The 25,658-nt window shown below is 52.6% G+C and overlaps 1 protein-coding gene across 2 annotated transcripts; it reads right to left on the bottom strand.

Moving 5' to 3' along the window:
• Positions 1 to 1,022: 1,022 nt before the first annotated feature.
• MFGE8 (milk fat globule EGF and factor V/VIII domain containing) lies at positions 1,023 to 25,658 on the bottom strand. Of its 2 annotated transcripts, none has more exons than XM_027572398.2 (10): positions 25,481 to 25,658; positions 13,914 to 14,048; positions 11,233 to 11,358; positions 10,716 to 10,847; positions 8,155 to 8,336; positions 7,594 to 7,749; positions 6,759 to 6,903; positions 3,145 to 3,329; positions 1,926 to 2,081; positions 1,023 to 1,799 (listed from the first exon to the last, which is right to left on the bottom strand). In XM_027572398.2, exons 2-10 carry the CDS (start codon positions 13,984 to 13,986, stop codon positions 1,662 to 1,664), a joined length of 1,293 nt encoding a protein of 430 aa, XP_027428199.1. In that variant the 5' UTR covers positions 13,987 to 14,048; positions 25,481 to 25,658; the 3' UTR covers positions 1,023 to 1,661. The 2 variants fall into 2 exon arrangements, with proteins under 2 accessions (XP_027428199.1, XP_027428198.1); XM_027572397.2 differs by having other exon boundaries at positions 25,477 to 25,658.

The raw sequence follows: 25,658 nt of genomic DNA on the forward strand, positions 1-25,658 counted from the left end.
CAGCTCCACGGAAGCGATCTCTGAAACAGGAAGGAGTGGGCTGAAAGATCCCCATGGGTAGGGAGCCCCCATCCTCAGTTCACTCAGAGACCGCAGCCTGGGCCTTTTATTCTGTCCCTGCCCGGCTTAGAATCCCTGGCAAGGACAGCTCGCAGGAAGGAGCCACTTCCAGACTAATTTTCCCCACGAAGTTCCAGCAAAGCCACGCCCTCCCTTTGGCAGCCCTGTGGCCTGGATCTGCTGCTAAGAGGAGCCTATGTGTACCACAGCATGGGTCCCAAAGTTTGCTCCGGAAAATTCACCCTGTGTCCCAAAGCCTGGGGTACTAGGGTGGTTTCCTATACCCCTTTCCCAGCTAGTCAGTCCCTCCTCTCCCTGCCGGTCTCCTTCGCAGATCACCAGGGCACTGGCCTGCACTGCCCCTCGCTGGCTACTTCCCGATGTCATCAGCTTGGAGGGCAGGGTGGTGAGGGCGGAGGGGCACCCCTGGAGCTTGCCAGCAGCCTCCCAGGAACCAGGGTGCTCAGCCAGGAGGCCTCGTGACCACTCGGCAGAGCCCTGGCCGCTTCCTTCCCACCCTGCCTCCCACCCCGGAGCCTCCCACAGCTCTGAAAGCAGCCCGGGTTCATGGAGTTCCTAGTCGTTTCTGCAGCCCGCCACCCCGAAGGCAGAGAAAATGCCGAAGGGGAAAACCGACAGCCTCAGCCATGTGCTCCTGGTCTGGGAGGAGAGCAAAGGCATTCGTGGAGACAGCCTCTGTGCCAGGCACCCCCTTGCCCCTCACTGGGCAGCAGCTCTGGGCCCGGGGCTGCATGGGTCTGGGGTGGGGGTTGGGGGGAGAACAGAGGGGAAGGGGCCAGGCATCGGGACTCAGAAGTGGGACCCCTCAGGAGTCCCCTCCCTTCTCCCGCTGTTCAGCTCTCCATAGTTGGCAGGTGACAGGAGTATGCTGGCCTCTGGGAGGGCTGAGGGGCGGGAGCACCAGCCCAGCCCAAAGCCCATGTGGACGGAGCAATGATGAACCCCAGCGAGAGTTCTAGGGGGTGACATAAATATATTTTGGAAGCTGCCTGTGTACTCTGGGGGAAAGAACCAGCACACCTCCACCCCTTTTCTCCATAAGCCCGCCCACCTCACCCCATTCTGTGTCTTTTTAGGCCAAGGGTCAAGAGGGGTCTCCAGGAAGATAAGGGGGACGTGTCGGGAACTAGGTGGCAGCTCTGCGCGGCAGCATCGTGCTGAGGGACAGGAGACTGTTATCCTCCAGCCTGGCGCCTCCGGGCTTCCTCTGGGGGCCCGTGGGAACGTGGGGTGCGGGAGTGAGGGCCGGGAAAACAACAGGCTAGAACCAGGGATCCGGGGAGGTGCAGGTAACCCCCACTCCCTACTTCACCCTTCCCTGTCTGTCCCACACCTACTCAACCCCCACGGTGCCTAAGAGAATGGGAGGACAGGAGGGGTGGGTGCCAGGGCCACAAGGGAGGGGGAGGGCGAGGGGCGGGGCAGGGGAGAAGGCGAGGTGGCTGAGACCCCCACCACCAGTCGCCGACAGTCAGGAGGTGGGGTGGGTGGAGGAGGCAGCGGGCCAACAGCAGGCCAGGAGGACCAGGTGAGGGGCGGGTGCCCCAGGGCCCTTGCGGTCACCCCGGCCAGGCTGACCACTAACAGCCCAACAGCTCCACGCGCAGGGTGATGCGGTTGTGCCAGGCGACGGGCAGGATGCGCACAAAGCGAGCCAGGAAGGGCATCTCAAACATGTTCTTCTTGTGGGAATTATTGTCCAAGTTGCCAGGGAAGATCTGCAGGCAGAGGGGTTGTCAGGAGGGCCCCAGAGCCAGCCCCCCCACCTCCCCTCAGAGCCCCCGGCCAGACTCCGAAGGGCACCCCTGGAGGGGTGACAGGAGGTCAGCCGGCCAGACACTCACCTTGCTGTCGATGGCCCCCTGGTCTCTGTACTCAGCCCAGTTGATGCTGTCGTTACTGTAGGCCACCTTGTAGGCTGCCACGTACTGGATGTGGCCAAAGTCTCGGGCCCCCTGGGTAATGATGCCGGTCACTTGCTTCTGGGAGCCCAGGTCAACCTACAGGGGAAAAACAACCACATTTTCTTTGTGTAGACCATTCTCTCCAGTAAAGTGGGAAAAGGCAGACAGGGCTGGGGCCCGACTTCTAGTTTGGGGGAAGCTACTTCATTTGGCACAACCTCCTCGTCCATACAATGGACATAAATCCTGTCACCTACTTTGTCACACTCTGTTAGACACTTCACTGCAGTGGAGCTAGAGTTCACAGCCTGGGCCTTGGCCAACCCGCAGCCAATCCGCACCCCACCCCACCCCCGGTACAAAGAGAACCAGGGCAGGGGAGCCACTGGAGCGGTTCCCGAGGCGTCCTGCAGGGCTGTCCACAGCCTGGCCGGCACCTCGAGGGAGTCCAAATGCAAGCAGCGCCTCACAGAACCCGGCTCCACAGGCTAATGGCAACTGGGAGCCGGGAGACAAGCCTCCTGCCCCCAGTCCCTGACCATCCTGGGGAGGCTGCCAGAGGCCTCTGGACCGGCAGTCCCGAGACCCGGCTTGCACACCTGGCTTGCTGCCAACCAGCAGGTGGGGCCCAGGCAAATCCTCACCCTGCCGGGACAGTTCCCTCATCTCTCAGATCAGCGGACATTCCAGTTTTCTGTGACTCTCCTGGTTCCCAATTTCATGAAATACAAGGGCTTGCCCCAGTGGCATATTCTCAGACGCCAAGTCAGGCAGAGAAATCCTGAGGTGTGCCTGCCTGAGTCAGGTGTCCCTCTGTCGTGCCCTACTGTCTGTGGGCTCAGCCTTGTCACCCTGTGGCAGCTGATGGGGATGGCCCTACCGCCACACACACACAACCCGCCCCTTCTGCCTGGGGCTTGGGGCCTTGTCTCGGTGGAAGCAGCCCTGAGTTTCCCCCCCTCCCCGTCCCCCTCCGGAATTGCAGAGTCAGGAGAAGATGGCGCACGTGGGAGGGGGAAAAAAACAAATCTGAAGAAAAACAAGGCTTTTCAGACGCTTCCTCTCGGGGAGCACACGCCTGGGCTGGGCGGAGGTCAAAGATCAGCAACCGTGTGGATCCCACCCAACCCCAGCCTTGCAGCCCTGCACCCCGACCCACCTGCAGCCACTCAGAGGCATCATTGGTCTGAGCGGTCCAGGCATTGAACTTGCCCTGCTTGTCCAACCGCGCATAGAAGGGATACCAGCTGAAGGCATTCAGGCCCCAGGTCCTGTAGATGCTGGAGGCCGTGATCTGCTTGTCAGGGATGGAGTTGTCCTTCATGCCCAGGGGCTCAGCACATCCTGCCAGCAAGGGGGTTTGTCACGGAGGTCAGGACCCGCAGCCTCCCAGAAGCAACAGCATGAGGCGACCACGGGGAGGAGCTGTGGATCCTGACCAGCCCCGGGCAGCCTCTTGGTTTTATTTTTTATTTTATTTTATTTTTTTTAAGACTTTCCAACCGTTGTGCTTTCTCTCTGCCCACCGCACCGACTCCTCACCTGGGCCAGCCACTCTCCGTTCCCACCCCGACCTTGATTCGCCCTTCCCAGATCCCCACCACCTGTCCCCTCTGCACGAGGGCAGGCCCTGCCACCACCTCCCCCATGTCTTCGAGGCCTGACTCATGAGACACCTCCTCCAAGAAGCCTGCCCTAACCACCTCACTTGGGCGGACCTGGGGCCTCCACGCGACTCAGCCCTTCTCTCTCACTCCTATGGTCCAGCTGCTGTGTAACAAGGCTGAGGCCTATGATTTTTGTCAAGAACATCAGCAACAAGCATCCCATTGATCCAGGGCTCACTTCTGCCATTTCATCTACCACAAGGAACCTGAAAGCCGTATCAGGAACCCCATTCTACAGGGGAGGAAGCAGGCTGAGAGACAGTAAGCAACGTGCCCAAATCTCTCTCTCTCTCTCTCACACACACACACTCCTAATCGCCACACCAGGCTGTGACATCATTGCCACCAGCCACGCCCCCTCCCAGAGCCATGAAGGCCTACCTGCTGGTAACGGGGGAATGAAGGGGACGCAGCTGTCCTCCAGCAGGTGGAAATGAAAGCAGTAAGAACCCCCGGGGCTCAGGGCAGATCCCGCCCCCTTGCCCAGCAGCCCCTCCCTCCGAGTCCCCCAGAGGGCCTTCACACTCAACACTGACCACTCCGGGTGCTGTCACTCGGGGCCTGGGCACAGGCCTGCCCCACTCAGCAATGTGCCCAGCTGTTCGGCATAGTCACCCCCACCTGCAGGTGGCCGGAGCAGTTAGGGGTGGACAGGAGGAGACCAAAGTCCCGAGTGAACAATGGGTGTATCTCACACCTGGCCGAATCCTCATTCTGTGTCCTTCGGGGGCCTCTGGGGGTGGGGGACGCAGGCATGGACACCCACGCCTCCAGCTGGGAGCAGGCTGGAGTATATGGTGCTTACACCACCGTCTCCCCAGACGCCTGCACTCTGGCCACTAAAGGCTTTGCCTCCAGCTGTGCGGATATCTACCGGCTGCCTGCTAATCGCACCACCTCCTTGTGATGGGTGTTCACCAGGTCATCCCCACGCTCCTCTCACAGGGAGAGGCTACTGCGCTGGGAGGCGGGGTGTTCCCAGGCAGCCTCAGGCCTGGGGCAGCTTTGCAGAGGAGGCCATGATCCCAGGCTCAAGGGGGACCCCTCTACAGATCCACTGCTTCCCTGAAGTTGGTGCCCCCTCACTCCTGGGCCTCCTGACGAAGTCAGCCTTCCAGGGGAAATGCCATCGGGAGGGGCACTGAGCCAAAGGCCAGGACTCTCTGCTCCATCCCTCACTATGTGACCCTGGGAAGGACCCCAGGGAGGAGTCCTTCTCATAGACCAACCAAGGATCTTGTTAAAATGAAGATTCTGTTTCCACACATCTAGGGTGGGGCTGGAGCCCGTGTTTCTACAAGCTCCCAGGTGATGCTCATACTACTGGGTCCTCGGAGCTCACTTTGAGTAGAGGGCTGTAATCCACCCAACCCAGCCCGTCTCCCACCCTGACCCAAGCCACCTTATCGTCCCACAGGACTCCCCTCACCCGTGATGGCCCTCTGCCCCCATTCCCCCCACACAGCCTAAGGGACCCCTTCTAGACACACCCCAATCCCGTCCTATTAGCACTCCCCCTACCCCCACATGGCTGCCCCTTATTCTGAGGATAAAGATCTGAATCCTTAATATGATCCATACAGCCCAACTCGTCTGGCTCCATCCACCTCTCCAGCCTCACCACCCAGCAAGCTGCCCCTCACTCTCTAGGCTCCAGCCCCACTGGCCAGCCTTCTATCCTTCAGCATGCCCCAGGGCCTTTGCACTTGCCAGCTCCTCACATGCCTGGAATGCTCTTTCCAAGTTCTTCGTGTGGCTTGCTCTGTCATTCAAGCCTCCACTCAAAAGCCATCCCAACAGGGGAGTCCTCATGCCCAGACCTCAGCACCACACATGTGCACACACCCACACACACGTGTGTATACATGCACACACCAACACTTTCACCAGCCCGCTGGAATGCCGATTAGGGAAAGGAGAAGATCCAGATCTTGAGGAAAGCAGACAGGACAGCTGCACAGCTTGCCAGGCTCGCCGTCTCTTGGCCCAGGAGGGAGCCAGCTGGGATAGGACCATGAACCATGCAGGCAAGTTTAATAGCCAAAGGCTGCAGAGCCCCCAGACCTGCCCTGTACCAGTAGCTTAAATCTCCTTTTAGCAGAAGGCAGTCTGTAACTCCCCATTTAAACAATAAGGCTCAAAAAGGCAATGACCCTGGGAGAGGAAATGCGATGACTTAAATTCACACTTTAAAAGGACGGGTCTTGAGTAAGACAAGAAAGGCAGAGAGCCACCTTTTGGCTCTGCAGCTCTGCCTAGCGAGCCCTACAGTTCCGCCAGCGGCCAGCAGGTGGCGCCGTGGCTGCCAAGAGATGGAAATAAGCCCGGGAGAGCCGCGGGCTGAGACAAAGTTGCTCAGCCCAGCCCCTGCAGCCTGACATGGCCAGTGATGACTTTTTCCTGGCTCATCAGAAAACCGGTCTCTTTCTGGTGCCCCCCCACCATCCCTCCATCTGGGACTCTGTCTGGAAAGGGCAGCAGAAAGGCATCAGCTCCAGCCCTAGGACTCTAGAAGTCCCCACGTTTCTCTTGAATGATGAGTCACAGGAGGTCTGGAGGGGGGGGGGGGCGGGGGGAGAGAAGCACTAAGTGGGTGGGTGTCAAAAGCCCAGGGATTTAGACCAAGTTTTAATACCTACCAGCTTGTGTGCACTTGATAAATAATTTATCGGGGCCTCCCTTTCTGTGTTCATTCACTCGTTCATTAAATGTTTATTGAACATCTACAATCCAGGCACTCTTCTAGGCACCGGGACTACAGCCGTGAAGAAAACAAACTCCCTGACCTCATGGAGCTGACATCCGTAAAACAGAACTCATGCTACATGTTCTAGAAGCTCAAGGAACCAATCAGAATAACAGAAAATACTTTGACAACTCAAAGGGTGTCTTTTTTTTTCCTCCCACCAACCTAAATGCCAAGGGTTGGCAGATCACAAACACGGAGGCAAGCGCTCTGAGAGCCAGGTGCCCCCTCCCGTGGGCATCTCCTGTGGAAGCCCAGGTCCCCCACCTTGCTGCCGTCCTACCCAGCTCAGCCTGGCTGAGAAGGAAGCGGGCAAAGAAGCCCATTTCTTAGCATTCACCACAGCCCCCCTCTACTCACCATTCAGCTCACAGCCAAGGAGCTCAAAGCGGAGGGTGCAGCCCCGGTGGCAGATGATGGGCACCAACCTCACGTACTGCACCTCCAGAGGGAAGTCAAACAGGTTGACTTTCAGGCCACTGTTGTCCATGTTACCCACAAATATCTAGGAGGAAAGCAGATTGGAGGAACGGGTCAGGGCAGGCAGTCCAGCTTCCTAGGGTTGCCTCACCTCCCTCGTCAGGCCTGGGAGGCAGAGATGGGGCTTAGCAGAGCCAGCAGGGGGTCAGTTCTTCCTCTGGCCACCCACAGCCCTCAACACAGATTCCCCTTTCACACCCTTCTTGGTCATCATGGGGCGTGGGCACAAACCCGTCTTTCACACAGGGCCACCCATCGTCTATAGGGTGCCTCTGCGAATTAGGGAAAGGCACTCCTTTCTCAAGACACTTTATTATACTAATGATCCCACAGGCAGAAGTACACAAACCTGTGACATCCACATCATGCATGGTGCTCACTTAGTAATGACATCCTTGAGCAGTCTACAACCTGCACAACGTACATGGTAGCCCTGAATGCTCAGAAGGCATCCAACCTCCACCACTACAGCCACCCTCAACAGGTCATTGAACCTTTCTGAGTTTCATTATTCTCACCTATAAAGTAGGAGCTATATCACTTGTAACCACAGAACATGGGCATGACGTGGGTTTCCCAAATTCTGGGAACCAAGAGGCAACTGATGACCCACCACATGGCTAATCATCCAGCGTACCCTCACTCCATTGGGAGCCCTCAAATAGCTCTGGAGCCCCAGAGGGTGCAGACCACAGCCGTTCTTTAGAGCCCTCACCTTGTCTCCTGTCCCCTCTGCACTCTGGATAAACTGGAACTTGCGTCCGTTGACGCTGTAGGCCACCTTGAAGGTCTTCAGGTACTCGGCACTGCCTGCGCGGCTGGCGCCCTGTGTCACCACGCCCGTCACCCGCATCTCCCGCATCAGGTTCACCTGGACCCCAGGAAGGAGGTCAGTACCCTTATCGCCTGGGTTCTTTAGACTCCCTCCACCCTCCCTACCTAGAAAGAAGGGGGGGCTTTCTCATCGGGACCTCTCAGAGCTTTGGGCCCAGTGCTCAGGGAAGCACACAAAGAGGGACGAGGCCCCCAAAGGCTTCATCCAGTGCAAACAGCCCCTCCACAGCCTGGCGTCTGCTCCTCCTCATCCGGCCCCACCACTCCAGGAACACCCCCGCCCGCCCGCCGCAAGACTGCCCTCCACTTACAGATACTTCACCTATGGGAACCCACGACCTTGCTACCTGGACCTCGGTTATGACCCCCCAAATGCAGGCATACTCCCCTCACCTTGTCCCCTCCCACCACTCTGCCCACCCCAGAGCCATTCTTTCCATACCTGGATCCAGGGGTTCTTATCATAGTTGCTGGCCGTCCAAGCATTGACAATGCCCGTGCGGTGCAGACGGGCCAGCTCTGGGGCCCAGCGCTGTAAACCCATGAAGCCCAAGTGCACAGATGAAGCAGCGATCTGTGCGTCGGAAATGGCGCCCGTCTCCATGCCCAGCGGCATGGCGCAGGCTGCAGGGGTAGGGGGAGAGGGGGGAGGTGGCAGTCAGGCGGCCACCCAAGCACGCGGACCCCAGAGGACCAAAAAATAACATAGTGTGGCCTCTGCCGAGACCCAGAGCAGAGACCAGGAAAGGACTCTCAGGGCCCAAGAAAAGGTGCATGGTGAGGAGGGGGGTGGGGGGGCCAGACAGCCATGGGGGGTTGGGACCCAGGGCTGCCCGAAGGTTCCAGGCCAGGCCGGCACCCATGGCACTGCTGGGACTGGCAGCCAGAATCTCCTGTGAGGCTGTGGTAGATGGTCTCGTTTTCACAGGGCGTCAAGCAGCACCAGTGGGGTGGGCGTGGGGGGGCAGGGACGGACTGGTGGGAGGGAATTCCAGTGTGACCTGCTCTTCAGTGTCCTCAGCCCACCAGGAGGACCACCATATCCAGCCCAACCCCTGGCTTCCCCAGGACGGCTTTGGGAGAAGGGGCACCCCAGTTGGCAGTGACCAGTACTTGTACTGGACATAAAGCAATAAGCAAATCATGGGGCGCCTGGGTGGCTCAGTCAGTTAAGCATCTGCCTTTAGCTCAGGTCATGATCTCAGGGTGCTGGGATGGAGCCCTGCATTGGGCTCCCTGCTCAGCAGGGAGTCTGCTTCTCCCTCTGCCCCTCCCCCCACTTGAGGTCTCTCTCTGTCAAATAAATAAATAAATAAAATCTTTTAAAAAAAAAAGGCAATAAGCAAATCTGCCCAGACTTTTCTACAACCCCACTGGCAGGACTTTTCTGGGTGTGGCGTGAATACCATTCCATTTTCTCTCCTACTTTTTGCTCCTTCCAACTATTGGTCTTAAACCAGCCATCTGCCAAGTTGCCCCTGGCCAAGGGGCCATCACCTTCACCATTACCCCAGGGATGTGGTCCTAGGGGACCGAGCCCCTCTCATCCCCCAGAGATGCCCCATGCAGAGAAGCCAGGGATAGATCTATTCTTGCTACAACAGCCCAGGTTCATGCTGAGCTCGGTGCTAGGCCACTCTTGCTGGGAAAGTGTAGCCATGCAGCCAAGATCAGAACTGGCCAGGGCCTGAGCCAGGATTGGCAACCAGGTCCTCACACCTCACATGTTCACACTCTAAGGGACCCCACTGTGCATTCTCTGGGGTCCTTGTGGGCTCCAAGGCAACACACCACCTAACAAGGCGGGGCTGCAATGGTCCCTCTGGGGGCTCTCCCCCCTTTTTGGCTGCCTCCTGCCTTCTGCCTCAGGAGCTGCCTCATCCAACCTGGGGCAGACCCCAGGCAGCAAAGCTGAAGGCTAGGCGGGTGATTCCAACTCGGGCACACCCATGGTTACCTTGGCTCCCCACACAGTAATTAGTGGGCACACCTGGCCCCACCCAGGGCTGTCTGCCTTAGTGACCCCCCAACTACAGACACGCGCACACACACACACACACATGCACACATTCCTCCACCCAGGATCTCAAAAGACATTGGCCTCCGCCCCGAGCCCAAGGGACAGGCCCTCCGTGCCGCCGCCTCTGAGGTGCTCTCCCCCAGGCCCCAGCGCCCACCCAGCTGGCCCAGCACCCCCTCCTCCTTCTGCAGATCCGCAAACCTCAGAGAGCATCCCCACATCTGCCTGAAGGGGGACCGTCTGCCCCTGCCCAAGATGCTTAGTGGCAGACCCACTGGACCAAAGAAGCTGGACGCCCTGAAGATGCGGACTCAGGCGCCCGCCCATAGCAGGCAAGGACTAATCCCAGCTTGGTGGGAGGGACTCCAGCTGGGCCAGGAGGGAGGACAGCGTGGACAGCCACCGCCAGCACTGGAGGCTGGGCACCCACCCAGGGCCATTCTGTGGCTGAGTGGATCACCAGGCAGACCAGGCAGGTCAGCCCCTCTGCACATGCCGGGCCTCTGACCGCCTGACCATGAGGGAACGGCCCAGCCTGCCCAGGCCTCTCCCTCCTCCCTGAGCTCTGTGATGAGGCCGCAGTCAAACTTGGGCCAGGAACTGTCAGACTCCAAGGCCCCAGCCCTACTTACTGACCTCCTGGGCCCTAAGATTAAGAATGTGTTTGTTTTCCCCTCTTGGTAGAAACTCTCAGGACTTAACCCTCATGCTGTGTGTCTGGTTCGTGGTGACCCAGGCAGCAGAACTCTCTGACCTCTGGGGCCACCACCACCCTTCACTCCCCTGCAGCGACATCAGGCCTGGCCAGCAGTCTGAGGACAGAAGGCCAAGCAGGGACTAGTCCAGGACAACAGAACCGCTAACTAACGCTTTGTCCTACCCTCAACCTACCAAAGGACGTCCTGAGGCAGGGAATGAGGCCGGCACATGGCCTGGGCTGCTCAGGACCTCCCCCATCAGAGCAGGCACCCCCAGATACTCACTGGTCTCACAGTGGACACCTGTATAACCGTGAGGACACTTGCAGACATACTGGGTGAAAACATCCCCTCTGTACAAGTCGCCAATCACCTGGCATTCGGCATCATTGTAGCAGGGGTTTGGAAAACAAGGACCTAGGGATGGAGAGGCAGGTAAGCTGGGCAAAGTAGCAGGAAGGAGCTGGGGACAGAGACAGGCAGCAGCGGATGCCCCAAAAGGACCCTCTGCGCAAACTCAGCCCCCTGCCCGCCTCCCCCTGCCATCCCCTCCCTGCCTCCTCTGCCAAACGGGAGCCTGGGCCAGCTTGGCGCCAAAAAGGGTCAGGTGCAGGCGAATCAGTCCCAGTGAGGAAAGCACCGGGTTTTCCAAGTGCACAGGGAGTTTCCAGAGAAATTCTGGCTGACCACCACGGGAGAGGTGCCGGGGACCACCACCCACTCAGGGATGAACTGGGCCCAGCAGCCAGGGCTGCAGCTGGGAGCTGGGTGTGGAGAGGGACGCAGGGCCCAGGGCAGATACCTTTCTCTGTCTCATTGCAGATCAGTCCCGTGAAGCCTTCGGGGCAGAGGCAGTAGAAGGGGGTGTTGTCCTGGCCCAATAAGCAGGTGCCACCATTCAGGCACTGGCTAGAGTCACAGAAGTCACCTGCAATGTCACCAGCTCAGACTCAAGAATAGCAAGTCATTCATTCAGTAAATACTGGGGGCGGTGGGGGGGGGGGGGGCTACCATGTGCAGGCTGGGTCGCTGAGACAGGGGAACCAGGTGTGGTCCAGGCCTCAAGAAACCACTGGAAAGAGGGGGACAGTCACTGGGTGATGAAGAGGCATCATCAGCTCTGACGGAAGCCTGCATGAAGGGCCACTGGAAGTATGGTTTCTGCCAGAGTTGGAAGTTTTGCGGCGGGGACAGGTGAGCTGGGTCTAAGAGATGGAGTGGAGTGTGCCCGGGGAGTGAGGGAAGAACGTTCTAAAGAAGGGCAGGAGCACAGGGCCATGGCAAGCTGGAGAACAGGACGACAGAGCAGAAAGGGTAGGTAGGGGCCAGACCCGCAGGGACCTTAGGAATGACAAGCTCAGACTTTCCATCCTGCAGACCCTCAACCTTCCTTCAGCTGCCCACCACTGTCCACCAGGGGAAAAAAGAAAAAAAAAATCAGAGATTCTCAAGGGTGAGGTGGGAGTGGGGAAGCCATTTCCCATTCTGGGAAGGAGAATATGGAGAAAAGGCCCTCTGCAGAGCTGTGGATGGGCTCCCCTGGGGCAGGGAGGTGTCCTGGGGCTACACAAAGATCCCTAGGGCTCCCGGGTAGGAATCTGACAGGAGTGACTCAGGTAAGTGGCTGCACGGGCCTCCTGGTGAGGAGGAATTCAGGTGAAGAGGAAGGCAGATTTGAGAACCCCCGCAGACAGGAGGAGGGCTGCAGAGGACCACACCGCTTTGGGCTGGGGGGAGCTGGGGGGGCAGATGTGAGCTATTAGTGCACCCCACCAGGCCAGCAGGCGGGTAGGGGATCTCCTAGCTGACCTTCGCATCCCAGAAGGGCCTAGCCCATCATGTGGGGTAAGACATGAGAAATCGCTTTTCCTCCCCATAGAGTCATGCCATCCCAGGCTGGGGGAGGTGGGGGGGCGGCTCCTGAAATCCCAAAGCTCCAGAGAGCTGGGCCAGCTCCGGAGAAGGGAGCAGAGGGAACAGCGAACACCGTTAATGAGCACTAGAGTTCTCTGAGCACCGCCTGGGCCGCGCCTGGGAGCTTAAGGCAGGCGGCTCCCAATGAGCTATTAGTCACTGGCTTTAAATAGCAGGTTAATCCCCTCCCCTGACCTGGCAGGCTGCGGGCACTGCCACAGACAGAGCCTTGGGAATGGCCAGAGTCCTGGGCTCCTGTCCCAACAAAACCCAACTCCCCTTCTCCCCAACCAACCGCACCCTCTCTCCATTCTGCTCCAGGGCAGAGAGCGGTCCACTTTCAGGACAGGGAAAGGTGGCCTCTACCCCCCCTCCCCCAGCACAGGTCTGAGGCTGACTCACCTGCACACAACAGTCCTGGTACTTTTCCCTTTTCAGGAAAAGCCAGATCACCCTCTACAAAACCACCTTGGCAATTTCAGAGTCCTGCCTTTGTGGGTGATTTTCCCAGGAACATTTAGCCGGGGCTCAAGTTGTGGGGACAGAGAGGAGTGGAAAGGGACTTCAAAGACCCAGCTGGGTCTCGGGGTCGCTGGACAGCCACCAGCTGCGTGTCCCCAAGTGTGCGCGAGCTTGAGGTTCTGGCTCCAGGCCTGGGGGTCGGACTGTGGCAGGAAGACAGCGCCAGGGCTCAGCTTTGACCCCCTCACCCCTGCTTTCTTTGAGAAAATGAGGGAGGGGGTGCCCGAAGCGCGCCGACCACGGGTACCTCTTCAAAGCCCTGGAGGCGACAGGCTGTGTGGGCCCCACGGTGAAGAAATGGGGCATCCCCAGGACCAGCCCGCCGGAGGCCCAGCTGTGCGCGGGAGGCCTCCTCCGCGGGGGAGGAGGAGCGAGGAAGATACAGCGGCACGCCAAGGCCGCGGGAGGGAGTCGAAGCCACCAGCCCAGGGGCGGCCCTCTCCAAGTCCCTCCCCAGGCTCTTGCCCCCCTCCCCCACCCCGTCCTGGGCCCCACCCAGAGCCCCATCCCCTTCCTCCGCCTTCCTCCGCATTCCCGGCCCTCGCTCATCCCACCAGACACCTACAAGCCGGGATGCAAAACTCCAATGACCAGAGCTTGCGAGGGAGCAGCCAGGGAAAGTTGGCTGGACAAGGCTTGTCAGTACAAGAGTCCTATTAACTTCCAGGTGGAAGACGCGCCAGAGTCGGGCACAGTTCAATGGCCTCATTTTACAGATGGGAAAAGAGAGGCCCGACACAGCAGATTCCTTTGTTATGTGTAAGCCCCATCCCTGGGGGCCGTGGGGCTGTCACCCGGTGTCCCGAGTCCCCGCCCCACTCTCAAGCCTCTATCACCATCCAGAACGCCCGAGCGCGGAGACCGCAGGAGAGGCCGAGCGCATCCCCATGTCCGGCCGGGGCGCAGCCGGAGAAGTCGCCCCTCCGCACGGCCCCGGCTTTTGGGCCAAGTTTGTAAACAGTGGAGGTGGAGGGAGGGCGCCGCGGCGAACTTCCGAGCGGCGCGGAGAGGAGGGGCGAGGGCCAGAGGGCGGTGCGATCGACTCACCGGAGGCGGCGAAGAGTCCCGAGGCGCAGAGGAGCGCGCCGCAGAGCGCGGCCAGCAGGCGGGGGCCCGGCATGCCGTGGGGACGCGGGAGCGGGTGCTCGGGCCGTGCACACCGCGGGGCTCTCACTCCGGCTCCTGGACGGGAATAAATCAGGCAGCACAGCACCGCCCCCGGCCTGCGAGCTCCGCCCAGGCCCTCGGGAGGCGGACCCGAGGCGGGGCTCCGCGGCCAGCCTGGGAAGGGGGGGGCAGCGAGGGGTCCGCGCCCCCACCTCCCGCCTCCCGCCGCCACGCCCCGCGTCCCGCGGGGAGCCGGTGACCAGGCCCCCGAGTCCTGAGTCGATTGGACCGGGAAGGCCTCGGGAAGAGTTGTTCGGTGTTTCGGTTTTTTAAAATTTTAGACTTAAGATGCTTAGCCCTTATCCATAATGAGAAAAATGCAAATTAAAAGGACAGTCAGGCCAGGTTTCACTTATCAGATTGGCAAGTGTCGAATTATTAGCGCACTGTTAATGCGAGGCTGTGGGAAGCAGGCCCAAGCATGCATTGTCGGAGGGAGTCTAAATTGCTTCAACTTCTCCGGAGAGCTACTTGGTAATACCTACCAGAGTGACCGAGACGGAGACCCTAAGACCTAGCCATTGCACTTAAGAGCATTCCTTCCATCCAAATTCACTGTGTAAAATGACGCATATACAAAGATGTCCTAGCGTACCATAGCAGCATCCTTTGAAAGGATAAAGGACTAAAAAGGGAATCAACAAACCTTTTCTGTAAAGGGTCAGATAGAAAATATTTTAGGATTAGCAGGCTATACCGTCTCCAGAGCAACTATTCACCTCTGCCCTTCTGGTGGGCAAGCAGCTGTAGACAGCCTCCCAGGAAATGAGCATAGTGGTTGCCTAAGGGGAAGGAAACCAGGGGACCAGGGTGGGGAGAGACTTGCTGGTCACATTGACTTTTATCTAAATGACTCTTTTTATCATCTCTCTCTCTCAAATACATAAATAAAATCTTTAAAGAAAAAGAATAATTTCATTTATAATAGCATCAAAAGGAATAAAATACTTAGGAATAAATTTAAAGTGCAAGACTTGTACACTGAACACTACAAAACATCACTGAAAGAAATTAAAGACCTAAATAAATGGAAAGTCATCCTTGTTCATGGATGACTTGTTCTTGGAAGACTTATCTTGTTAAGGTGGCAATAATCCCCAAATTGGCATAAGATCAACACAATCCCTATCAAGATTTCAGCTGTCCTTTTTCAGAAGTTAACAAGCTGATCCTAGACTTAATATGGAAATGGATAGAACCGAGAATCTCTAAAGCAATCTTGTAGGGAAAAAAAAGTTTGGAAGACTTCTATTTTCCAATTTCAAGACGTACTACAGAGCTACATTAAGCAAGACCATGTGGTACTGGCATAAGGATAGACATATGGATCAATGAATAGAATTAAGAATCCAAAAGTAAATCCATACATCCACGGCCAGTTGATTTTCAACAAAAGTGCCAAGACAATTCAGTGGGGTAAGAGCAATTTTTTCAACAAATTATGCTAGAATGACTGGATAATCACAAAAGAATAAAGTTGGACTTCCACACTTTATATAAAAATTAACCCCAAATAGATCAAAGATGTAAATATAAGAGCTAAAACTATAAAACTCTTGGAAAAGAACAGGTACAAATCGTTGTGACCTTAGATTAGGCGTGGTCTCTTAGACCTGACACCAAACACACACACAACCAAAGGAAAGAGTAGATTGATTGAAGAGTAGATTAACTGAACTGTATCAAAATTTAAAATTTTTATACTTCCAAGGACACTATCAAAAAGGCAAGAAGACAACGCACAAAATGAGAGGCGATATTTGCAGATCACATGTCCGATAAGGCCCTAAAATTCAGAATACTGGAATATTACTAACTCGTAACTCAACAACAAAGGACAACCCGGTTTTAAAATGGGCGAAGACTCTGGATAGATCTTCCTCCAAAGAAGATATACAAATAGCCAATAAGCACATGAAAAGATGCTTAACATTATTAGTCATCAGGAAAATGGAAATCAAAATCAAAACCACATGAGATACCACTTCACACACCCACTAGGATGGCTATAATCAAAAAAAACATCATAACAAGTGTTAGTGAGGATGTAGAGAAATTGGAACCTTCACACATTACTCACGGGATTGTAAAATGGTGCAGACACTGAAAACTAGCGTGGCGGCTTCTCAAAAGGTTAAGCAGAGCGTTATCATATGACCCAGCAATGCTACTCCTAGATGTATACCCAAGAAAACTGAAAGCATATGTTCATACCAAAGCTTACACATGAACGTTCATAACAGCATTAATAGCCAGCAACTGGAAACCACCCAAATGTCCAGCAGCTGATGGATGGATAAACCAAGTAGTGTATCCATCCAATGGACTATTATTCAGCCATAAAAATAAATGAAGATCCAATACTCGCTGCAACATGGCTGAACCTTGGAAACATGATGCTAAGTGAAAGAAGCCAGACGCACAAGGCCATGATTCCATTTATATGAAATTCCAGAACAGGCAAATCTATAAAGATAGGAAGTCGATGAGTGGCTGTCAGGGGCTGGGGTGAGGGCAGAATGAGAAGTCATGGTTCATGGGTGCGGGATTTCTTCTGGGGGTGATGAAGACGTCCTGAAATTTAATAGTGATGATGGTTCCATAACTTGGTGAGTATGCTAAAAACCACGGAACTTCTCATTCTAAAAGGATGGATTTTATGTTGTGTGAATTATATCTCAATAAAAAAGAATACAACTCTTCAGAAATCTGTCTCAAATCAGTAAGTCACTCAACAAGCATTTATTAAGCAGTAACTGTTGTGAGCATTGGCTGGAAACCCTCACTGCACATTAGTGTCACTTGGGAAGATTTTTATAAAAATACAGATGACCAGGATACATTCCAAGGCAAGTAAGTCTCAATCCCTGTGGAGCCTAGGAATGAGTATTTTTTTAAAGCTCCCCAGATGAGGCTAATGTGAAACTAATAAGAGAACCACTGGCTAGACTCACTGAGGAAAAAGACAAAAGACCTAAGCCTTGGGACCACAAGGGGACAGGGGGTTTTAACAGGTAAAGAAAGGATAGAGAAGGAGGGGATTTTCTTATATGATCTGACCCTTCTAGAGTTCAGTGGGCTAGTAGCTCCTTGGCCTGAACACTTCTTACCCAGTACTAGAGCATCCCAGGATTACAAGATGGTCGTACCATGATCATCTGAAACAGCTGTCCACTTAAAAGCTTCAGATTTTGTTCGTGTATATGATAGGAAACCAGGTATGCTTTTATTTTTTAATTACTCATACCCCTACCCAATCAGAGATCATACTCTGTCTTCCAGAAACTTAACAAAAATTCCATTAAATTGACAAAACTCGAAGTTGATGGGGCTGTGAGGAGGGAAATAAACATTTACACCTAATTGGTGGAACTACAAGTTGATTCAGCATCTGAATCACTGACTGTAGCAAGACCTACAAAACTTGACCTTGTATTCTGCTTTGGGCAAATTCACTGGAAGGAAATTACCCAAATAAAAAGCAATGTACAAAGATGCACATGGTACCACTATTTATGGTTCTGAAAAATTGATAACAGTCCAAAATGCCCAGAGGTGAAGAGCTAAACAAACATGCTAAGACACAGCACAGTGTTGTTTTAACAAATGAAAAGGATGTGTAAGTTTGCAGGTGAAAGAATGTGCATTGGCCAAGCAGAGTGCCTGTCCACAGCATCCGTCCCTCTGAACTCACCAACAGCACACCTAGGTAAAAATCGCCTCACACGGAGACGCGCAGAAACAACAGTCGAGAGAGAATTGAGTCGCAAACAGACAAAAAGTGTATAATCCCATGATTCCGCTTATATGAAGTATCTAAAGTAGCCAAATTCATAGAGGGGCACCTGGCTGGCTCCGAGCGAGGAGCATGTGACTCTTGATCTTGGGGTTGTAGGTTCGAGCCCCATGTTGGATGTAGAGATAGTTAAAAATAAAACCTTGAAAAAAATACAGTCAAATTTATAGAAAGAAAAAGTGGAATGGTGGTTGCCAGGTGCTGGGGTGTGGGGGCAAAGGGCAGCTCCTCTTGAAGCGGGGCAGAGTTTCAGTTCTGCAAGATGAAGAAGTTCTGGAGATTCTGCTCCACCATGGCACAAACATAACTGACCCTCTTGAACTGTATACTTAAAGATGATTTAGATGGTAAATTGCATTTGCATTTTTTACCACGATAAAAAAATTTATTTTTTTAAGATTTTATTTATTTATTTGAGCGAGAATGAGAGAGAGAACACGAGACAGGGGAGGGTCAGAGGGAGAAGCAGACTCCCTGCTGAGCAGGGAGCCCTATGGAGGACTTGATCTTGTGACTCCAGGATCATGACCTGAGCGCCCCAAAAAATTAATTTTAAAAGAGTGAGGGCGCCTGGGTGGCTCAGTTGGTTAAGCGACTGCCTTCGGCTCAGGTCAATGATCCTGGAGTCCCGGGATCGAGTCCCGCATCGGGCTCCCTGCTCAGCAGGGAGTCTGCTTCTCCCTCTGACCCTCCCCCCTCTCGTGCTCTCTCATTCTCTCTCTCTCAAATAAATAAATAAAATCTTTAATAAAAAAAATAAATAAAAAAATAAAAGAGTGAGAGAGTGGGGCACCTGACTGGCTCAGTCAGTGTGCGAGCATGTGACTCTTGATCTTGGGGTCATGAGTTCGAGCCCTATGTTGGGGGTAGAGTTTACTAAATAAATAAGTAACTATATAAATAATAAAATTTAAAAAGAGAATTGAATCATTATTTTATTCCACCAGCCCTGAGCCAGGCACCATTCCAGGCACTAAGGGAACAGCTGTCCACAGGGGCCTTACATAGGTAAGGAAAGATCATTAATATGATGTTACATGTCAAGTATACCTCAATTTATGTTTTTAAGTTTACTTATTTAAGTAATTGCTACACCCAATGTGGGGCTCAAACTCACAACCCAGAGATCAAGAGTCACGTGCTCTCCTGACTGAGCCAGCCAGGTGCCCCAAGTATACCTCAATTTAAAAAAAGAGAAAAAGGATCTATTTCAGGTGCTAGCAAGTTCTCCAGAGATGACAGGACATGATTGTGTGACATAACATGGAGGAGAGAAAGGGGACCAGTTTAGATGGGTGATTAGCAAAGCCTCATCTGAAAAGGTAACATTCCCACTGAGACCCTGAACCGTAAGAAGCCAGCCTTACAAGGATCTGAGGAGGCAAAAGTTCTGCAAAAGGAACAGAACCGAGAGCTCAGAAACAGAAACGGACCAATACCAACAAAGTCCACTGAGTTTTGACAAAGGAGCTGTGCAATTTAGTGGAGAAAGAATCTTCTCAACAGATAGTGTTGAAACAATTGGATGTCCGTGCACCACAAAATCAAGTTGAAAACAAGCTTCATACCTTGTACAAAACTTAACCCAAAATGGATCATAGGCCTAACTGTAAGACCCAAAACTATAAAACTTCTGGAAGAAAACAGAAGAAAATCTGCATGATCTTTGGTTTGGGGATGAGTTTTACATACATACAATACCAAAAGCAGGATCCACGAGAGAAAAATCGATATAATTGGACTTTATCAAAAGTAGACCCTTTGCTCTGTGAAAGACACCAGTAAAAGAATTAACAGACAAGCCGCAAACTGATAGAAAATATTTGCAAATCACATATCTAATAAAGAACATGTATCCAGAATAAATAAAGAAATCTTAAAACTCAAAACTCAAAATAAGAAAACACGCATTTTTTAAATTTAAAATTTACACTTAAAATTTTTTAAATGGACGAAAGGGCTAAACAGGCAAAAAAAAAAAAGACCTATGGATGGCAAATAAGCCTATGAAGACATGCTCAACATAATTTTCCATTAAAGAAATAAAAATGCAAAGAACTATTAAATATCACTGCCTACCTATTGGAATGGCTAAAATCCAGAAAACCTGACCATGCCAAATGCTCGTTCATTGCTGGTGAGGAATGCACAGTGGTGCAACCACTCTGGAAGACAGGTTGGCAGCTTCTTACAAAGTTAAACATAGAATTGCCATCTGACCCCAAAGCAATCGCACTCCTAGGTAATTTACCTAAGAGAATTAAAACTTCAGGTAACACCAAAACCTATTTGCTGAAAAACCAATGTATACCACAGCTTTGTTCATCATCATCAAAAACTGGATGCAACCACGTTGTCTTTCGGTAGGTGAATGGATAAACTGTGGAACACCCATACAATGGGATCCTGTTCTGTGATAAAAGGACAGAGCTATTGATTCACACATCAACATGAAGAAAACTTAAATGCATTTTGCTAGGTGAAAGAACACAGATCAAAACAGCTACATGTTGTGTGATTGTATTTACATGACATTCTGGGAAAAGCAAAACTGTGGGGGCGAGAAAAACAGATGAGCGGTTGACAAGGGTTTGGGGAAGGGGTAGGTGGTTAATTGCAGAGGGGAGGCCTGGGGGAATTTTAGATGATGGGATTATCCTGCAGGATCCTGAAGTGGTAGATACAGAATGCTAAGCAACTGCCAAATGGGTAGAAATTGACAGCCCAAAGATTGAGCTTTAACATATGCACATTTAAAAAAATCATCAAGAGGGGCGCCTGGGTGGCTCAGTCAGCTAAGCATCTGCCTTCCGCTCAGTCGTGATCCCAGGGTCCTGGGATGGAGCCTGCATCCCTCAGCGGAGAGCCTGCTTCTCCCTCTCGCTCTGCCTGCCGCTCCCCCAGCTTGTGCTCTCATTCTCTCTCTGTCAAATAAATAAACTCTTTTTTTAAAAAATCATCCAGAATGTTGGAAGACTCCAGACTGTGACAAAAGAATCTAAATGTATAAATAACTTCACTGTAAGCAATGGGGTTTGGGGTGGGGGGGGGCTGGGGTGCGGCAGGGAGGGGTGTGGAGAGGAATTGACCTAAATAACTTTGGGAAACAGTGTTTGGACCAGAAACCATAAGGCTAAAGGCAAAAGGAACTGTATATAACTGCTGAACCCCAGAGGCAGCCCAGTTGTGCCTCACGGGGATATGGGTTCACAATTCTGAAACTGCGTGTGCCTGCACCCTGACCTGAGACAAGGAAGTGACTGATGGATGGGAGGCATCGGGATTCTCACTGCTGGAGAGGGAAGTTAGAGGGAAGCAAGGAGGGAGGCTGGACCAAAGCACACAATCCTGGGTTTGTCAGAGACGTCAGTGTGCATTCCTGCTCATCTTCATTTAGATACAGATGACAGGTGCAGAAATAACTACGGATAAGTGTATATATATGCGGAGGTGTGTGGATATGTGTGTACACAGAGGTTAGAGTGCGTGTGCTGTTTCCTAGCTCTGTCTGCTAACGGGAACTAGAAGCAGCGACAGCCCAGTGCTCAGAACTTGGTCTGTATTACATGTTTCCAATAAAAGGAATCAGGGCTCCTTGGAGAAATGGCCAATTCTAGGGCTAGGGCAGAGAGAACACAAGATGAACCTGGGGCATCCAGAAAATGCTTTAAAAAACAAAAGGATGAGGGCATGTGAAACAGATAAAAAAGCTAAGCTAAAAGAGTTCCCAGTCACCGAAATGGGAAAAGGTAAGCAACAAAAGAAATAATGTGCTATTGGACTATAACCCAAAGTATAAAATAAATATCCATGAGTCCATAGTAGTACAAATAACTGAATGAATGAATGAATGAATGAATGAATGAATGAACGAATACAGAAGAATTGCAAATAATCTTGTAGCTACTCTCTCCTCTAGCAGTTAGAGCTTACTGGCCCTCCCCTCATTTGAACAGGGACTGTGCTCAGTGACTTGTTTCCAAAGTACCGGAAGGACAGAAAGAATAGTAACTTTTCAGTGGAACCATGTTTCAGAAAAGGTACCTTCTCCTTTCCCCAGGTGGTCAAGGAGAACAGCATCAGTGATAAGTCCTGTGGATTGCATTGCCCCCAATGATAGGATGAGAAGTCGGCTTTACCTCTGTAGTCTTCCTTCTAGGAACCCATCACCCTTTAGAAAAATTAGAAAAACCACAGACAAACCCAAGTTTCAGGACATTCTACAAAACCCTAGACCAATACTCCACAAAACTATCAAGGCAAGTCTGAGAAATTGTCCCAGGCCAGAGGAGACGAGAAGACATGATGCTAAGTGTATGCGGCATTCTGCATGCCAGCCTGGAACAGAAGACAATAATGGAAAAGCTAGCAAAATCCCAATAAAATAAAATATGGAGGTTCGGCTATAATAATGTGCCAATGTTGGCTTCTTAGTTGTGACAAATGTGCCATGGTGAGGTAGGGTTTTGATAATAGGGAAAACTGGGTAAGAGATCGATAGGGACTTTTGAACCGTCTTTGCAAATTTTCTATAAATATGAAACTATTCTAAAATTTTAAAAATGTTGAAAGGGGAGCAGGGCTTGAGAAAGGCACAAGCCTAGCTGATTGGTCAGGAGCATGAGGGCCCACATATCAGGACTGACGAAGGGTAAGGGGAGAAGAACCCAGAGAGGCTGTAGAGACAGACCAGAGCCCTGGTGGGGCCTTGTCTGCGTTTGAATCCTCACTCTGCATTATGCCAAGTGGGTGATCTTGGGCAAATTCTTTGCTCTCCATTCATATGTTGAAACCTAATGCCCAATGTGATGGTGATAGAAGGTGGGACTTGGGGAGGTGCTTTGGTCATGAGGGTGGAGCCCTCACCAATGGGATTAGCTCTCCCATAAAAGAGGCCAGAGAGCTCCTTTGCCCCTTCCAGCACATTACGGACACGGCGAGAAGTCACCGGTCATGAACCTGAAAGCAGGCCCTTGCTAGACACCGAGTCTGCTGGTGCCTTACTCTTGGACTTCCCGGCCTCAAGAACTGTGCGAAGGAAACTTCCCTTGTTTATAAGCTACCCAGTCTCTGGTATTTTGTTATAGCAGCAAGAATGGGCTTAGACGTTCTTCAATCTCTCTGAGCCTCCATTTTCTCATCTGTAAAATGGAGCAATAATAATGCTCTCCTCATGGTTACCAGTTTGAGGCTGATATTAACATCTTTGTACGTCTTGTGAACAAATGCCCACATAACTGTTGGATATTTACCTAGGAGTTGCTAGATCACAAGGCATGCACATACTCGGCTATGGTAGATCCTCCAAATAGTCTTCCGATGTGGCTATACCCCTCCGAGAGATTTCATGTATTTACTTTTGCACGTAGACTAAAATCCACACTCTTTACCACGCAGAAAATGAAATGTTGAGAACAAGAAACCAAATGTAAGAGAGTACATGTTCTGTAATTGTGTATATAGAAAGACAAACTAACCAACGGCTTAGAAGTCGAAAGAGCGGTTACTCTGGCTGGGGGGCTAGGGACAGATCGAGGCACAGGAGGGCCTCCTGGGGGCTGGATCTTGTTCCGGTAGCTAGCTACACAGGTGTGTTCACTGTGTGACAACGCCTCAAGGTGTGTGTTTTGAATACACTTTGCACTTGGGGAAAAACTTACATTAAAGAAAATTCCATTGAAGGACTTTGGGAAGAAGAGTGCCATTGTTTTTAAAGGTTGATTCTGGCTGCTCTGTGGAGAATGGGTTATAGAGAAACAAGAGAGAGACGCAGAGACCAGCTAGGAGGCTAAGGCAGTGGTCCAGGGGAGGGAAGGTGGTTGCTAGGAGCTGGGTGATGGTGAGGGGTGGGGGGAGTTGTAAAGGAAAGGATAAATATTGGAAGGATTTTGGAAGTGGAGCTGACAAGACTTTCCAGTAGACAGGATGTATGGGCTTGGGCAAGAGAGGGCTCAAGGATGACATGCAGGTTCTGGCCTGAGCAGCTAAGGGGATGTCGGTGACTTTTTTATTGAAACAAATTGCCTGTCACTCATTTATCTCATCCACACCCGCGGGGCTCCTTATCTGCAAGGCCTGGGCACAGTGGCCCGCAATAGGAAAGGAAGCACCCCTAAAATATTTATGGAATGAATGACTTGACTATCCCCCTTGGGCAGAACCAGATCCAGGGTGTGGGAGGTGACGGCAAAGCAGATTATAGATGAGACGAGGAGTGCTTAAGTCACAGGAATGACAGGGACCGAATAGAGAATATGGTCAACAATACTGTAATGATGTTGTGGTGGTGACAGGTGGGGACTGCACTTGTGGGGAGCCCAGCATAATGTAGTGAGAAGCGGACTTACTATGTTGTACCCCTGAAACTGATGTAACATTGGGTGTCAATGTTACATTTAAAAGTATTTTTTAAAGAGAGAGAGAGGGGCGCCTGGGTGGCTCAGTCGGTTAAGCGTCTGCCTTCGGCTGGGGTCATGATCCCAGGGTCCTGGGTTCGAGCCCCACGGCGGGGTCCCTGCTCGGCAGGAGCCTGCTTCTCCCTCTCCCTCTGCCTGCTCCCCACCTCCCCCGCCTTGCTTGTGCTCTCTCTCACTCACTCTCTCAAATAAATAATTAAAATCTTTTCAAAATAGAGAGACAGGGGGACGCCTGGGTGGCTGTCAGTAAGCGTCTGCCTTCGGCTCAGGTCATGGTCCCAGGGTCCTGGGATCGAGTCCCGCATCGGGCTCCCTGCTCTGCGGGAAGCCTGCTTCTCCCTCTCCACCTTCCCCTGCTTGTGTTCCTTCTCTCGTTGTGTCTCTCTCTGTCAAATAAATAAATAATCTTAAAAGAGAGAGAGAGAGAGAGAGAGAGAGAAGTGCTCCCCAGTGATGGCAGCTATGTATGCAACAGGGGACCGACTCGCCTCATGGGCGGTGGGCTCTCTGTGTGGGAAGGGACTGAAGCGAAGGGCATGTGTCAGGAGGACAGTGTAGGAGAGGAACAGTGAGGACAGGCGACCTCTGAGGTCTACACCACCTCCAGGGTGCTGGTTTGCGATGACCCTCCAAGTGCACGGGAGGCCGGGGGGGCCCGGCCCCCCGCTGCTTTCCAGCACTGGTGAATGCAGGCATCACGTGGGCTTGAGCAGAGGCTCGAGGCGGCCCCACACTCACACCCTCCAAGTGCACACCCCCTTTCCCAAACCAGATGCTCTGAACACACATCATGATCTGCGAGTAAACATCCCGGCCCAGGGACCAAACAACCCCCTTTTGTTTCCAAGCCAGAGACCAAGGGCCAGGGGCCAGTGCTGGCGAATAAATATGCTTTCAGTTGAAAAACGTAAAAGTGTTTTCTCACTGAAACCAAAGGGGTGGGCCAAATTCTGAGGTTCCTTTATGTGATTTTCCATACTTCGGCTGGGGCTTCAGTTGACCACTGTCCTCACGGATTTCTCTGGAGACTCCCTCCGCCCTGCCGAATTTCCCCTCCTCTGAACACCTGAAGCTCCGACATTCAGAACCAGCCAAGCTCTATTCATAGTGGAGCGGCGCCCTGAGATGTCTCCTCACCGGGATTGTCTGCTCCTCTGGGACAGGCCGCCGGGGGTTGTGCAGAAAGATTTAGACCTGGCACCTGGATTCAAGCCCCAGCTTCACATCTTACCTACCTGGTGATCTTTATCAAGCTGCTACTCAGGCATATTTATTTTCTTCATGTAAAGTTCGCCGCCTCCTCTCCTTTCCAGGAGGTCAGTGACATACGGTACAGTTTCCTCCCAGGCCCAGAGAGGTCCTAGGCGTTTTCATCTGCTGGGGAACATGCCCACATCTGGGTTGGGTTTTGGT

The sequence above is a fragment of the Zalophus californianus genome, chromosome 6 (genome assembly GCF_009762305.2).
Source record: "Zalophus californianus isolate mZalCal1 chromosome 6, mZalCal1.pri.v2, whole genome shotgun sequence".
NCBI classification, from domain to species: Eukaryota; Metazoa; Chordata; class Mammalia; order Carnivora; family Otariidae; genus Zalophus; species Zalophus californianus.

Bases quoted from the DNA above. Each gene is read 5' to 3' on its own strand.
- MFGE8 (XM_027572398.2), bottom strand. From the start codon at position 13,986: ATGCCGGGCCCCCGCCTGCTGGCCGCGCTCTGCGGCGCGCTCCTCTGC. The intron at 7,750-8,154 runs GTATGGAAAGAA...CCTGGGGTCCAG, and splicing joins ATAAGAACCCCTGGATCCAG to GTGAACCTGATGCGGGAGAT. The intron at 6,904-7,593 runs GTGAGGGCTCTA...CTTTCCTCCTAG, and splicing joins CAGAGGGGACAGGAGACAAG to ATATTTGTGGGTAACATGGA.